Source organism: Zosterops lateralis (assembly GCF_965231275.1).
Source record: "Zosterops lateralis genome assembly, chromosome: 6".
NCBI lineage: Eukaryota > Metazoa > Chordata > Aves > Passeriformes > Zosteropidae > Zosterops > Zosterops lateralis.
In genome coordinates, this window is record NC_139761.1 from 52,298,666 (window position 1) to 52,315,202 (window position 16,537).

Consider the following 16,537-nt stretch of genomic DNA (forward strand, 5'->3'; position numbering starts at 1 on the left):
TGCAAGAAAGAAAATATTCCAGTGTAGAAAGCTAACACTCTACAGAAAGTCTTCCTACCTTTCCAGGAGGCTAAAAGCATGCTGATGATTATGAGAATTACTTGCGAAAATCAAAACTCATGTTAAATGTAAAAAACCCCACAAATTTTTCTTTTCTAAATTAATTGCATCATCCAATAGCTTTATGCAATTCCCTGGTATTTACACAAATTCTAAAATAAACACTAACATAATATTTTTATTAAGTAACAAAGCTAATATTAGTACCAAATTATTCCACTGTTTGCCACAGAACAGGTGGACCAATATTCCACTAATTCCAGCTGATGCTAACTGTAAAATCTGCCTGACAAAGACATAAAAATGCAATCAACTTTTCACCCATCATCATGGATTTTCCACATCAGCCTTTCATGGGGTATCACATTTCAAATTACGAAGCTTCAGCTACATAATTAACCTTGAATTGGGTCTCTCTTGGGGGGAGGCGGTGATGATAAGGATTAAAATATTATAAACTATTCTGAACTTCACTGGTACTGCCTCCAATCTTCAGAGAAAACCTTCATCTGTGAAACTGGGCATCTCTCCTACATCCAACCGGCTCTGGAGTTGAGCAGTCATTCATTCAGGCATTTCAAGGAGTAAAGACTTGCTTCCATTGAATATCTGCCATAACTGTTACTGAAACTTGCTAATCCATTTCAGCTAGGAAAGTACACACTCATGACATTATTTTCATTTTATTATTCTGCTATGCAAAACAACATATATATTTCACTCTGGAAAACATTCAAATTATCTCTACTGGTGCATTAACATGAAATACTTCCAGTTTCACATATTTTTATTAATTCGACTTTTTACTTCACTCACAGTTTTGTGTTCACCTTGAAGATTATAAAAAAAGTCTCTGGAATAAAACCCTTTACCTCACGACAATACTGCCAGGATAATTCTTAAGATTAACTGAATAAATGTTCTGTACTATATTCAAAGATTTCAAGTTAAATGATTTACACTAAATTTTGCTCTTTTACAATCTCAAAGAAAAGTCTCCTATTTTATGTTAATTCTATTTCATTCTCAACAAAGGTACAGAAACATGGACTACAAATGAAAAATGGGCATCCACACAGATGAAGAGCCCAGTGATGCCATATCGTAACAATTTCAGCCAGCCTCAGTCTGCAAAGCTGCCAACTCATTTCTCTCATTCCATTTCAAGCTCTACAAAAAAATTCACATGAGTATCCAATTGAAATTTTATTTGAAATTTTGTGGCTTAGAAGCATTTAAATAATAATAATACTAAAAAAATCAGTTTTTCCCTCTCTCCCTCCCAAGAATTACATAATTTAGTCAGTCACATAAATATTATAAAGCAGTCTCCAGTACATCTTGCTAAAAGACAAATGTCAATTTGCATGTAATACATCCAAACTGTGAGACATTTTGTTGCATTTGGGTTATTTTTGCCTAAACTAGATCAGCACTCTCCAAGTATACATTAAACCATTCAAAACAACTAACTGACTCAGAAATTTCAACACCCGTGATTCTGGAAAATAATACTGCTCTGAAAACTGCAATTTAAAGAAATGCTTGTCTATAAATGTGGAAGCCCATCCATAATATCAACACAGAGAAAACTACTCTTAGAATAGTATATTTTTATTATGCCCCTTTTTTTATTCAAACACTTATGAATGTCAAACAAACAAACAAACAAAAGCAAGTGTGTTATTGTGGACTATGCAATGTGGTAGAATAGACTCAGAAAGGTATGGGAGCAGAGATGATCATATACAGTTTCACCACAAAATTTTAATCACAAAATTTTGGAAAAGATCCTTGAGGAGTAGAAAATTTTACTATATTCTGCACAATCAGGTTCAGAGGGGAACACAACTGTGTCTACCATTCAGTGGTTGAGGGATGCAAGGAAGACTGATCAGAGTGTGGAACATCAGCTTAGGTGCAAAGGGAGGGCAGATGGAGAGGTGGCCACTGCCTGGGTTGGCAGTGGGGACCAGCTTTTGCTCCCTGTGCTGTGGTCCAGGATAGGCTGAAACTGGTGCCTGATGCCTTAAGTTTTAGCTTTTATGTTTTTCAGATTCTGTGCTGCCTAGTGGTGCAGTTCTGAGCCTCATATTGAGTGTCAGTGAGCTCCCTTCACAGAGTAGGTAGACAAAACAAACCCTTCTCCTGCAAGACACCAAGGACAACAGTTACAAGTTTTCAGGCCCAAAAGCACAAACAATGGTGGACTGAAGAAAGAAAACAAGAAGGATGGGACCTCACAACCTGAAGTTGTAATTGGACAATTAAATCCCAATATGCAAATGAACCAAAACTTTTTAAAGTGTAAGACCTGGTGACCTGTCATCCATTTTGTGACCATTTTAAGTTCCATCTTGGTTGCAGCCCTGGTCAGACTCTTACATTGCCCAAGGTGTACTCTAAAGGCCTTTTAATAAATATCTGCTCTATTCTTGAGTTCTATCCAGTCTCTGCTCCAGGTCAGCCTTCCCAAGGCACAATGCCTGCCACTGATCCTGCCTGGCTGCACTCTGAGCCTCCCAGCAACGCAGCGTGGGGCTCACCACATCCTGCCACCTTGGCAGGGACCCAGAATGAGGCAGGGAATCCAAACCCTGTGGATCTGACAACACCAGTTGCGCAACCGTCAAATTGTCTTCCTTGATGAGTTAATAAAAGGAAAACATGATTAAAATACATCCCTTTCCGCTTGTCCTCTCTTCCCACACGTAGAACAAGACCTCTTCTCCGCAGCACCAAGGAATACTACATTCCTATACTACAGACATTCAATACTACATACTACATTTCCACTTTATCCACAGAAGAAGTGATCGCGTACCAAATAAGCATGGGTCATTCATACCATGAAAACATGGAAAAATTCTTTTATCTTCATGTATAAATACATTTTATTTATATTGTTTCAATTTTAAACAAAATTCCAACGGTATTACTAATGGTAAACTAAAACCTTTTCCTAACTCAGAAGCAAAAATTTGTTTGTTTTTGTGACATTAACAGTACACACCAAAGTCCACTGTCACTGATGAGTCACACTTTGCTAACAGCTTGTATCCAATATTTAAAATTTTTAAAAAGCATTGGGACTATTTTTTCTAGAAAAATTCAATTATTACTCCAGGCCACAAATATGCAACCAGTGTTGACTTCCTGTCTATGACTTTAATCCCATCAGCTCTGACTGAGAGTGCGATCAAATCCTGCCTGATCAAGTTTCACAATAGATCACTCACCAGACTTCAGGGAGAATTCTGAAATTTCACCAGACATCCCAAGAGCTCCTAGCACGCTGTACACAGTGTGATGTTTCTTGTAATTTTAATTGGATCTGTGTAGAAATACCCTAACTAGTTTTTAAACAAGCAAAGGCATTAAGACAAGATGGGTTACATCATGCCAGCTTGCTCCCTTCTTTCAATTTTCTGCTGTTCTACCAAAAATATTTTAAAATCCCTCAAGGCTAATGCATGACACAACCTTTCCAGAATCTTACCAACATGACCTCCAAGTTTTAAGTTGTGTTACTGTTCAGTTTCTTGGCTTATCTGCTGAACTCAATCAAAACCACATCCTTCTCATTATTTATACACCTCAAACACTTGATGACTGCACTGTGTTCAGTAAAGTACAGTAAAGTTACTTAGGAAGAACAGGTAATTGTTTCATTTGTGCCCTGCTTTGTCTTAGATACATAAAATGAAACCTAACATTTCATGAACCCAACAGTCCTTCCATAAAGGAACTGTGATGTTGTGTAACTTTTTTACTACTTCATTAAAAGCAACAGGAATTACACTAACAGCGAAATGCTTTGACGTGAAATCCCATCATAATTTCCCATCAAAATGCTACAGCAAACATAGATGGTAAAATATCAGACTGGACTGAACTTTATAAACTCTTAGAAGTGTACTATACTTCTAGATTTACTACAGATTTTGTCACTGATAACTTGATTTGGAGCACTGCCTGTGCAATTACACTAATTGCACACAAATGACCCTGTGCCACTGTGAGATGCACAATTCCTGTGTTCAGTCTCAAAAGGGGTGGGTGAAATGAGATTTAACAGGCTGCTGGCATTAAACATGGTATTCTGAGTGCAGAAACACCAATAAAACAAGTGCACTCTGCCAAGCACTGCTTCATCCTTGGGATACATCAACACAATCATATGGCAGAGATAATTCTTCATGTTGAAGCACAGGTTCATGCCAGGTAGAACATATTCACTCTAGTCTACAACACAATTTTGAAAACCTCTAGAGAAGCTGAAAAATCCTCCAAAAAGTGTATTTTTACACTCAAAAAGAAAAATCAGTTTACTCAAAAGTGCAAGTTTTATTCAGACTGAACCCTAAACTGTTAATCTGAATTTTAACTAATCACTGCAAAGTTAGTCAAATAATCTTATGTTCCGAACAGCATGTCAGTTTGTGTTTAGTATGAATAGTTTTATGCCAAAATAAGTACTTTTGCCAAAGAATTGTATCTAATGGGACATACCAGAGGGGGCCATCACTGAACCTGAGGATTAGATTTGGGAAAAACAAAATTCTTTTTCTATTATGCATTAACAGCTGGCTTTTGCAAGTTAATAGTCAGGTTATTTTAATTTTTAATTCAGGTCAGGCACATTAAAAAACTCATCATGCTTCTTCTATCCAGGGACTCACAGTTTCCTGAGTGTATTTTTAGAGTTAAATAGTCTAGGCTATTAAAAAAAGATTTCAGAGAACTTGCTGTGAGAGAAATGGTGTGAGATCTTGGTACCCCTACCAAAAAATAGATGTAGATGTGTAGATGAAATTACTTAAATATATTTTGTATTTGATCCAGATTTTTGCTCCGCTTGATGGTGAAATCAAAACTTTTAAAAGGTTATTTCAAAACTCCTGATACTACATTAAGAAATATCTTTTTTTTTTTTGCTTGCCTACTTGATCAAACTTTACTGAGGTAGGAATCCAACCAAACTCCTACAACACTCCAAAATACTCCCTGTACCTCTCCAGGTAAAGAGCTATGTGGACTCTATTGGCTAATTTTATAAGCAAAATTAAAAACCAGAAAATAAAAGAAAGCAGAAATTTCTTCAAAATGTAGAATTTATCCAGTAGTAAGAATAAAATAGGGAAGAGGGAAATTTCTATAGCTCATTAGCTCTTCCCTCAAATTAAGTATTTGTGGCAGCAGCAAATGTGAAACAACAATTCTGCTACTGGAGGACTCAAAACAGAGGGAACAGAGAAAGATAAACCTGGATCTAAAGATGGGAGAAAGTCTCACCATGCTACCTTATGTAAGAGAACGAAAATGCTCTGTACACTCTTCCCTAAAAGCAGTTATGGGGTATTATATACAGCTATGAACTAAAACACACTTAAATAAAACTTTTTTACAATTCAAATAATTAGAAGAGGAAAAAACCCTGAAACTTCATGCTCCATACACACTGTTAAGTACTAATTTAAATAAGAAATGTCAAGAAATCTGCTACACACTTAAGTTAGCCAAAATTGCTCTTGCCTTCAACATATGATTCTGGTTTGTATGATTGGTAAAGTATAACTTTTTTTATTCTAAAAACAACATGACAGAATCTATTTCTAGTTTAAAAAACTCAGAAATTGACTAGAATATATAATTTAAACTAAAAAATGACTGACTGATTTCTCAGCTTTTTGTTGCAGAAACATTGGTTTCCATTCAGGTAAAACAGGGAACCTTCTGCATTTTACTTCTGGCTATTCATAAATGCCTCATGGGTCATCTGAAAGGTGGAAGGCTCAATTTTTCAATTTCTGTATTAATTATGTGTCAAAGCTTATATTAATAAGCTGTCAAACAACTACTGTTTTGGAATATCTCAGTGTACCAGATACCAATGACTAAGCACTTATTTCCCAAACTGGATTGTATAACAACATTGACATTAAACAAAGTTTATTTAATATTGAAAGCAAGTTCACATTCTGAACTTATCTCCTCAGCTATGTACATGCTAAAAAGCAGGACTGGAGGTACCCAGAACTGGCGAAAATGGTCCTGTATGGGGACACTGAAATAAATACAGTCATACTACAAGAGTTCTGCTTCTGAAATAATTACTTATAAAATATGCATTATTTACATTTTTGTGTTTACTATCATATTAAATTTTGCCACTATCAAACATTATGTACTTCTCCCCCAAAAAGGAACCAAAACAAGAAATGAAAAACAAATATGCAGTTAAAATAAGCCATTTATAATATCCTCCAAAATTAACAACTACACAGACTGAAAACTTGACTTGTACTTTTGGCCAAGTACTTTATTGGCCAACTGCACCACAGTGACCATTGTATTATATTGGCCAGTGTATGTTTAATGTGCCAAATTAAACACAGTAGTACTGCAATAAATAGTTTTTACATAGTAACATCAGTAATTATTCTTTTCTACTATTTTAGTGACCAAATATAATTCAATAATCCATCATATAGTCTGCATTTAGTTCTGGGTATATGTCTCATAATCATAATGACCCAACATCAACAAATGTCCTTCTGGAGTAATGTCCATACCCATCTATTTGATGGTTTCCACTGACATTAATGAATTTTAGAATGAATCTTCCTACCTGTCATGTATCTCCCTTCATCCCTTTCTTCATTTTAATAATGTATGTGATGTAAAAAAAATACAAAATAGTAGTTTGCAATAGAAACTTACCCTATAGAAGGCAGTTGTCAGGGGCAACAATGCTGCAGCAATGCTGTATTCTTCTGAAGATGAACAATCCTACCAAAAAAAACCAACAAAAGAAAAATAAGCAAAACCATTTTATGCACTATAATTTCATTTCTGCATTATGGAATCCCTCTGGCATCCTTCTGACACACCACATAATCTTAAATCATTCAATATAATGTAAAAATAACACATTTTTATGTATATCTTTATCTATATCTATCTATCTAGTGATTTCCCCTAGACAGGTATTGCTGTGATTCTCCCCACTTGAGAAATTTATTAGCCAATTTCTCATTCATATGTCTGAAATATAAATTCACTGATGTAGTTTATCCATAATAAGGAAAATTTTCCTCATTTAGGAAACAATAAAAAGGTAGCTCACTTCCATTTGGGTCAAGAGCAGACCTGACTAAAATGGAAGTGATGTGCTGACCAAAGAATGCCCTTTCAAAACGTCTACATGAAGGAAGTGACATTTATGCAATATGAAATAATCACCTCCACAGCCTCTACAAAAGTTTGGCACAAGGTTAACTTTAAAAGAAGATGAAAACCCATTCTCTTCAAGTCTCTGAATGTCTCATTCAACAGTCAAGTGTGTCATTCGTGTCTCTCTAGGCAGAGAAGGGTATGCCAACGTAAATCAACTAGCAATTGCACTGATGAAAATCGTGATTTTATTACAGAAGTATTTTAAAAGAAAGCAGAATTGGAATGTAATTTAGTATTTAAAAAACAAACTACTTGAGTTTTTATGACCATAAAAAAAAGAACAAAAAATACAGAACAAGAGTTAAAAATCATACTTTAAAAAAAAATTATCAGGTGTTTTTTCAGCAGCTTTTTGCCACCACTAAAGAACACAGTAATGCACATAGTTGTACTAGACAAATGTATTGCCATTGTGCCCCTGGATGATCAATGGACAACTAACGTTTCCAGCTGAACAATTCATTTAAATATTTTTTAACATTATTGTTACAGTGGGCACCCTGCAACTCAAACCACTCCTCTTAACTGTAACAAGTGACTGAATGCCAAAATTGAAATATCTCAAGTGTTCTTCTGTCAGAGTTTACGTTTATGCCTTCATCTCATATCAGAGTTACCTAAAACACAGCAAGTAGCAAAAACCTGGCACCAGCCAATTGTGATAGCAGAAATATGAAATCTACATTACAAAACCAATAATGTTAGGAATCATTAGGATGTTATTTGTATCCATCTCATTATTTGTTCTTAAATGGCTGCAGAGTGACTGTGGATTGCAGGTTTAATATAACAAAACAAAAAAAACCTCATCACAAGACTATTTTACTCCTCATCATTCTAAAGTCCTTTTCAACCTCTGTGATTTTTCAGTAACAAATCTTTCATCTTCTATTACTTTAATCAAGCTCACCTAAACAGAACACCAATGGCCATTGCAGTTAAATACAGCAGCATTTAGAAAACTGCTTACACATATATTCTGAAAAGGGACACAAGTTCACGATTGTAAAGGTTTATTTCTGCACAGAGTTAACGTGTCTAACTCTGCACAAATGCATGAATGCTAACTGTGCATGGACAACGCGAGTTTGGCAAGTGCTCACTCTTCGTAACACACTTCCAATCTAGTAAAGGAGAACTAACAAAAACGGACACTGAGAAACTCAATAAATGTTTCAATGATGCCTCTTAGCATTGCAACGTGTATACAGCAAACCCAAATTAGTTTGTAAGATCTTAGAGCATAAGGCTAAAGGACACAGCCTCAGCTGCTTTCAATTTTCCATTTCTGCATTATTCCCTGTTGTTATCCACATCCTTAATCCCCATTTGGAAGTTAGCACATGTATTTTTAGTTTAATATATGATAAATATTCTTAGTACTTTTTCACTTAAGGAAAACGCTTCCCACTTAAAATTTGACTTTCCAATTTTTAGAAATGTGCAACAGCTTTCAAAGAAATACGTATCTTATTTCTGTACGTGATTATTTATAACCAGGTATAAAATAATCCATCCTCAATTCCAGGTTACCTACTTAATCCCTTAGCTCAAATTATTTGAAAGAGTTTGGGCTTTTATCCAAAATACACATAAAAATATCTTTATAAAAACTGAGCAATGTATCTTCACCTAGAGAGCATTCAATACTCCAAGAGCTAACATATGTCTTAAAGATATATATCATCACCATATAAACAACACATTAGATTATTTTTCCATTCCTTCCTTCAAGTATGAAATTCTCCACATATTCCATGTCAGCAGTACATGGACTTGTAGTATGGAAGTATTATCTCTATTTTTTTTCTCTCCTGCATATGACAAAGAATACAAAGCAATCTCGGTTAGGAATAAATTATAATACTGTTGTTTTAAGATGAGTGGAGCTAATTAACTGTTTACCTGCTTTGTAGCTACAAGACAGAATGTCACAGTTAAAAGAGATGTTGCACTGAAATCTCAGCTTCTCAGTTTTACAGACAAACCAAAGTACTGGAAATGTCATATATGTGTTGTAGGCAATTAATTTAGACTCCTGAAACAATGCAACCCAGCTGCCTTATATATAATGTCTTTACCAATTGTGAAAAATATCTTAGTACCACTATAAAAGTAGACAAAAATCAAATACCATAAAATAATCAAAGCTTTTCCACCTAATTTGCACAAAATGAAGCTGAAACACATCTGGGGAACAAAAATTATTTTCAGCAAATTAATCACCAAAAAACCAATGTCCTTTGACAGTGAAATACAGACTTCCACCATGACATATGCAGAGTACTGCTTTGAATCCATGCCTAATTGAGTGAAAACCTGGCACATTGTTCTGGCCATACTGATCCTATATCCAGACAGTTGCTGAGCTCTGTAGCAAATTGGAAGTGTCACAGGAATTCGTGTACATTTAAAATAGCTTTGCTACACTGAATTGACAAATGAATAATAAAAGGAGAATGTTCTCCCTTACATCACTTAACTTTGACAATGCAGGTGAATTACTTTTATACTTCAGTTTAAATATGCAGCAAGACTTTGGTAGTTTGATATTGCCATCAGATTGCAGAGCTGAGAGCTTGGAAGTTACGGATTTTGACTGCTTGGCTGGACACATGGGGCTGATATGGAGGAGCACTGATGGCTTTTGGAACCTGGTAGGTGGCTTAGGCTTCTGGTGCTGGAGGAGAGAGTCAACTCTGCTCCTCACTCCTGACTTCCAACAGGTACTGCTCGGAACTGTGGCTTGGAAAACAAGGTATCGTTCATCATCATGAAGCTGAGATGACCTCTGCAGTGAGGGACAGTGATGAACAGCTGGGAAATGTCACCTTAGGAAAAGATCTTCCATGATCTGCTCCTAGACATGAAGGGTCAAGAAGGCTGTTAAGCCCCCTCTGATACCCCATAAGAGCAAGCCCAAGCCAATGAAGCACTGTGACAGTGCACAAAAATGATCTCTCTTCCTGCATTAAACAACAGCTTATACTGAGGGATTTCTGCTTTCTCTTAATCACACAATAAAAACCTAGAAGACATGTATGGAACATCTAGATAACATTTGAGGTGGAATTTTCTTTTTAAATTAATCTTGATTGTCGCTCTCATTAACTGCTACCTGATACAGTATGTTCCAGCATTAAAACCCGATCTGCTTTAGGCACTAAGCTTTTCAAGCAGACATATTTTTAATAATTTGCAGAAATCCGAGTATGCCAAAAACTTGGCATCTGATTTTGCCTTACATTCAGGAACACCATAAATACGTGGAATTCCCCACAGGCCTGAGTATCACATGAAATCAGCATAGCATGCAGTGAATGCATCCAAACTAAAAAGCTGAACATGGCAGCACTTGATCCATACCTTTTTGGCAGCACAGTAGGACGCATGTATGCTCTGTTAAAAGTGCTGCTCAACACTGCTCTGTCCCCCCTGAGAATAACTGAAGTCAATTTTCAGTCATATGAAGAGCATTCATCACCCTGCAGGACTAAGCTCAAAAATGAATCCAGGAAAAAAAAAAAGCCAGAAACTTTAGGGTCAGATGTGTTTTTAAAGCACTAACCCAAGAACTGTTAAGTCAGCATGTGTAACTATGTGCAGAACATTGGCTACAAATTACAGGTGAAACACTAGTTACAAATCCAACAGATGACTTCATTGGTGTCAGGATTTAATCCTAATTCTTAGAGATGTATTATATGGGCAGGGTTTTACTGAATCACAGAATTTTTATTATTGGTGCAGTTTATACTTTGGAAATATGAACTGCCAATCCTAATGCCACAAGCTACTACTATTGTCTGAAGCAGTAAGAGAATTCAACAGTCCAGCTTAGAAAAAATGTTTTGTTTGCTAAAAGGAATAGAGATTCATCAGGTAGAACTGCAATGTTATTCATAACTATACTTTAATATTAATGAGGTTATTTTTCATTTTCAATAGATAAGCTACATAAATTTTATTCATTCATATACAAATGCAATATTAATGTAATTGAACTATTACAAAGTACAGCTTTGATTAAAAAAAACCTATTCTGTGTAAATTGATGTTACCATCAGTGTCCTTTATATTCAATCTTTGCAGAATCAAAAATGCAAGTAAATAAACAGACAAACTAAGAATATCTGATTATAACTAACATAATTGTATGCTGTCCTGAAAAAACACAGTCCTACTTGGAATTTCCAAAATAACTTTTAAAAGCATTTAAATTACAAGCTTTAACTTCGCAGATAAAGCCATAGGTAAAATTACAGTTTGTTGGAATAAATGCCAGTATGACAATAATCACTTATATTACCTTTACTAGCATTACATAATTAACTTCACAAGAAAGTTTTAAATCTTCTTACTGGAATCATAAACAAAATGAAGCAAAATGCACATTAATTTTAACTGCTTTTTTCAGTGAAAATTCATGTGCATTTACTTTCTTGCTAATATTGATATAGAACTTTGCCTAGTGAAGTTACCATCAATGTCAGCTGCTGCTCTGCTTTATAGTGGGATCAAACTTTTCCCTTTTCTCTTGGCAAAGGTGAAATCAAACCTTATTGAAGCAGCTACAATTTTTTTAAGTGGAACTCTTCTGGGACCTGAGAAACAGGATGAAAAGTGGACATACTGAGAAAGCCCATAAAGCTCACTACCTGTTGCCTTATCTCTTGACAGAACTACAAGAACAAACTCAAAACTTGAGAGATACTGCCTTACAAAATTCTCATTGCTTTTATAACTTCTTGTCTCGATAAGAATATCAAGAGCTTTTGAGAAGTATTAATTCCCAAAACCCAACTCTTCTTTCATAAATGGCCATAACATATTTTATGTGTTGCTCATTAACACAAGCTTTCAATTTAACTTTTGTTTTGCCTAAACACTGCTGCAGGGATTCACAGCTAATAAAACCAAGACAAGCACCCACTCTTATTGTCTATGGTTTCCAGGTTTACCATTTATCAGATCTCCGGGCTTTTGATGAGCAGCTTCTCATACTGCTACCTGGTCTGACAGCAATAATTGAACACAAAGTCCAGATCACAGACTTGACCTGTTCTCTGAGTTCTTCATGTAACAGTTTCTTCACCCTCAACAGCCATTACAGAGGGAAGCCAGTGCAGAAGGCAAAGGAACAACACCCAACTCAGGAGAATCCTCCCATTTGTTTCTACTTCGTGGTCTTTCTGCCTGATCAGCCTTTGCAATGATCATTTAATTAAGGATCCTAATCCTGTCAGCAACAGGATGCAAGATATTGTAGAGCTGTCATTCCAGGCAGGAGATCCAGTTTTATTTTAGAGGTATTTTATTTCCTGAGGAACTTCATGTTTGTCTTCACCTGGCCCTGAATTCTCCTAAGTTTGCCTGCCCTTAAGCGTAGTGGTATAAGGAACAGAATTCTATCAAGGCAGTTTAGACGCAATTACACAAGCACAATAGTGTTCAATGATGTTTAAGTTTCCTTTTGCTTTACTCCACACATTCACAAGCTAGGAAATGCAACAGATTTTCTCTGTGCAGCCCCATCCTACTCCTCAGAGCAAGTGAAAACAAGAAACAACATTTCACTCAAAGAAGAGCTGTCAAGCGCCCCCCACCCCCCCGCTTTCTCAATAAATACATTTCCATCTAGGCTTGAGGTTAGTCATTTCCTCTTCCTTGTTACCAATTATGTTTAGATCAGGAACCTCAATTTTTATGTGCATAAATTACACATTTGTCACTGTATTTCCCCTGTACCCCAAAAGCCTAAAAACATTTAATTTTTTTTTTTGCAAGATACTGATAAAAACAAGAATGCCATCCCTCGCGTCTCAGCACATCTGAGTTTCTTTAACAGAAATGCCATGCATGTTTCTGAATACTGTCATGAGGCCCATGGCAATAAAGTTCAACATACTCAGGCTGTAATCTTCTCCCAAGGAAATGGTTGGGATGCCAAGATGCCTTTTGACTTTTATTTCACAGCAGGGCTTCATTCACAGTGACTCTGTCCAAACCTTAAACTACACCAGCTGTGATACAAGGTCCTGCACAGCAATTTGTAAAAGGTTTTGACAAACAACACTCAAATGATAGAATACACTGCAATCCATGACAAAAAAGTGATCAATATCCATTAAGTGCTCAGTTGGAGTGGCTGATTAATTCATACTACATCTAGGAACTGCAGAAACTATTCCTAGAGCCCTGGCAGACCAAAACACTGCTGCAGCCACTGCAAAATATTAACACAGGATACTCTGTAAACTGCTGTACAGACAGCCTGTTTAATTGAGTTAAGGAACAACAGAGAAATGCTTAAGACATTAAAAGAACTATTAAAATAGATGCCATATTACAGTATAGTTCAGTTACATATTAACAAATCAGTTCACAAGTACACAGGACACATCCTTACTCCCAGCAGCATCTCGTCTCCTAAATTTTAAACCAGTCATAAACTTTCAAATATGTACAAACACATCCACCTCACTTAATTTTACTGTTCTTTTCTAAGTTTCATGTGATTTTCCAATTTCATGTACTTTTAATAAAAATGCATCACATCATCAGTGCACATTCTATACAACTTTTACAACTTAACAGGAATGAACTCCAAAAAAAACCAAATCACATTTATATGGGTATGTAAAGTGAAAGATTCACTGAAAAAATCAATTTTTCACTTTTGATGAATAATGTTTGGATAGAAATGGAATTTTACATCCATCTTCTGTCATGTAATGAGTCGATGCTCAGTTCAAATCAGCTACCAAAAAGTTTGAGTCTAGTTCACTATGGAGAAACTGAACAGTGTCTGATGAAATGGAACTTGGAAGAAGGGCTCACTGAAAATTTTCCACTGAATAGCACAGGATAGCAAAATAGTTTTTTATTTATGCTAAGAACCCTCAATGACATCATCTTAGGAAAGAGAACTTCTAATCCCCAAAGTTTTCCCCTTGGGAGACTCAGTCTCTTGCCAACTGATTTTCTGGGGAACCAGAAATAAAACCTTTGACAACTACTCAAAGAAGGCAAGGAACAGGTCTGGGGGAGCTACAGGCTTGATGGTAGGGAGCAAATCCTCATAGAGAGCATTTCCAGACACAGGAAAACCACAAAGTAATTTAGAACACAAAAAACCAACTGACCAAGTAAAACTGGATCATCATCTTCAATGAAATACCAAGCTCTGTATCTGAGGAGAGAGCAGTCTGCCTTCTGCAGGCTCCTTTGGTACCCTTGGAGACAAGCTGGGAGAGAAGTCTGGATGAAAGAACGGAAAACTGACTGCACTGTCAGGCTCAAGATTTAACAGGCAGGTGGTTCTAAATTCTGTTTTCAGGGCTGGATACTGTGGTGAATATTTTCATTAACAACATGGAAAAGGGCATGATATGCATTTTCATCACATTTCTGATTGACAACAAATTTGGGAGAGTGGTAAATATGCTGGAAGGCAGGACTGCTGCTGACTGTCATCACAGCTTGGCAGACACAGACTGAAAGCCTCCCAAAGACAAAGGTCTGTACAAGGGACAGGGTAACTCCGTGTGGAAACATGAACTACATACAGCCATGCTGCCATGAATTACATACCGAGAGCCATGCTGTGCTATACATGTCAAACCAAGTCAAAAATCCTAAAATATTAATCTCACAAAGAGTTATACAAGGGGCAAATGAACAAAACTCAATTAGAAAGTTTATGGATCTGAACCAAGAGACTGAAACTATCAGAAGAGTGCACAATTGAAAGAATCCCAAAAAGCCTAAATAAATGTATAAAACAATGTGCTTAACCAGCACAGACAGAAATTATTGGCAAGAAAGCTGATGCCACTTTTATATTTCTATGTCCAGCGCATCCACAGGGTTCTGGACAGGTGCTCCTGGGTACCCAAGCCCATGTTTGCCTGGGTATAGCACTGCCACTGGCAGAAGCATTTTCCATCAAATGCCCAAAATGGGGTTTCTCTTTTCAACACATATTTGACATCTTGCTGCACGACAGCTTTGGTATTTTTAAGCCAACCTTGATAGTACGGAAAAGCTTTCCTACAGTTTTGGCAGGGGCACCAGATAGTCTGTGTACAGCTGCACCAAAGGACAACACGAACGACACTGACCAGCTGCTCCTGGAAGAAGTTTTCTTGGATCAACTTTGTTGGTGCAGCTCCATTCCTGGATCCACAAAACAAGTGTCAGCTGCTAGAAGAGGATATTTCTGGGATGACCTGCAATGGGCTGCAGAATTTCAAGGATGACAAGGAGTGTTTTGTGGGTTTTTCTGAGGTAATCCTGATTATAACGTTCTGAATCTCGAATTCATCCAGCAAGGGCTTTTCCATGCTCAGGCACAGATGACGCACTGGATTAGTTGGGCTGGTGAACTTGACAGAACCTAAAATCCCTCACTGCCAACCCTGCTGCCAGACCTCTCTCTTCCTTAATAGGCTGGAATGTAAATCTTCTGTTGTGTTTCAAAGAGTAGCGCACTCTTAACAACATTCATGGAAGTTGTTGTAGAAGTTGCTTAATCCAAAAATCAACCTTGTAACAAGAACCAGAATTAGGCACACTGCACATCATATGAAAAGATCACGTTACTAGAGCTGTTATCAGAAATATCCCATCTTTTCTGGAGAAAAATAATTCCAGCGATAAAGTCATTTCAAGGACAAACAGTTAATAGAAAAAAAAAAAATACTTAAAGCAAATCTGGGAAACTGAAAGACATATTGTTGTGCATGATTAAGTAGCATGTTGTAGAGCAGTGTCCACCTTTATTAACACATCAAATCTGTGCAATCAAGGAAGAATGTTGCTGCAAAGCCTGAAAACCCCAAGAGATTCAGAGACTTCAAGCCTGCTTGATTTAGTAAAGTGCTCCCTCCAAGATAACATATGTCAGCAAAATATATATTCTATTACAAATATTTTAATGCTAAGTATTTTAAACTTTATGATTGTACTTTTCAGTGCATGGACAGCAGCCACCTCTTTCATAGAGATACAGATTTTATTTGAAATCTTACGCTTTTTGGTGGTTCAATAATAAAAGTAGGATAAATATACAGGAGATGTGGAGCTGTTTCTTATGAAACATTTATTAAAAAATAATTTCTTGATGATTAACAAAATGTTTGCTTTTCTAAGAATCCAAGTGAAAACAAGCATGAAACAATTTTTGTAAGATATAAAGACAATGGAAGAAACAGTAAACCAATTTTGAACTGGCAAT

General features: G+C 36.3%; 1 protein-coding gene across 3 annotated transcripts in view; it reads right to left on the reverse strand.

Annotated features, from left to right (window-relative positions):
• Window positions 1-16,537, reverse strand: part of SBF2 (SET binding factor 2) — a 235,288-nt gene that overhangs the window by 57,574 nt on the left and 161,177 nt on the right. For all 3 annotated transcript variants that reach the window (XM_083863029.1, XM_083863028.1, XM_083863027.1), the window contains exon 17: window positions 6,784-6,852. In XM_083863029.1, the coding sequence (XP_083719155.1) occupies window positions 6,784-6,852 (69 nt within the window). The remainder of the gene's footprint in view (window positions 1-6,783; window positions 6,853-16,537) is intronic.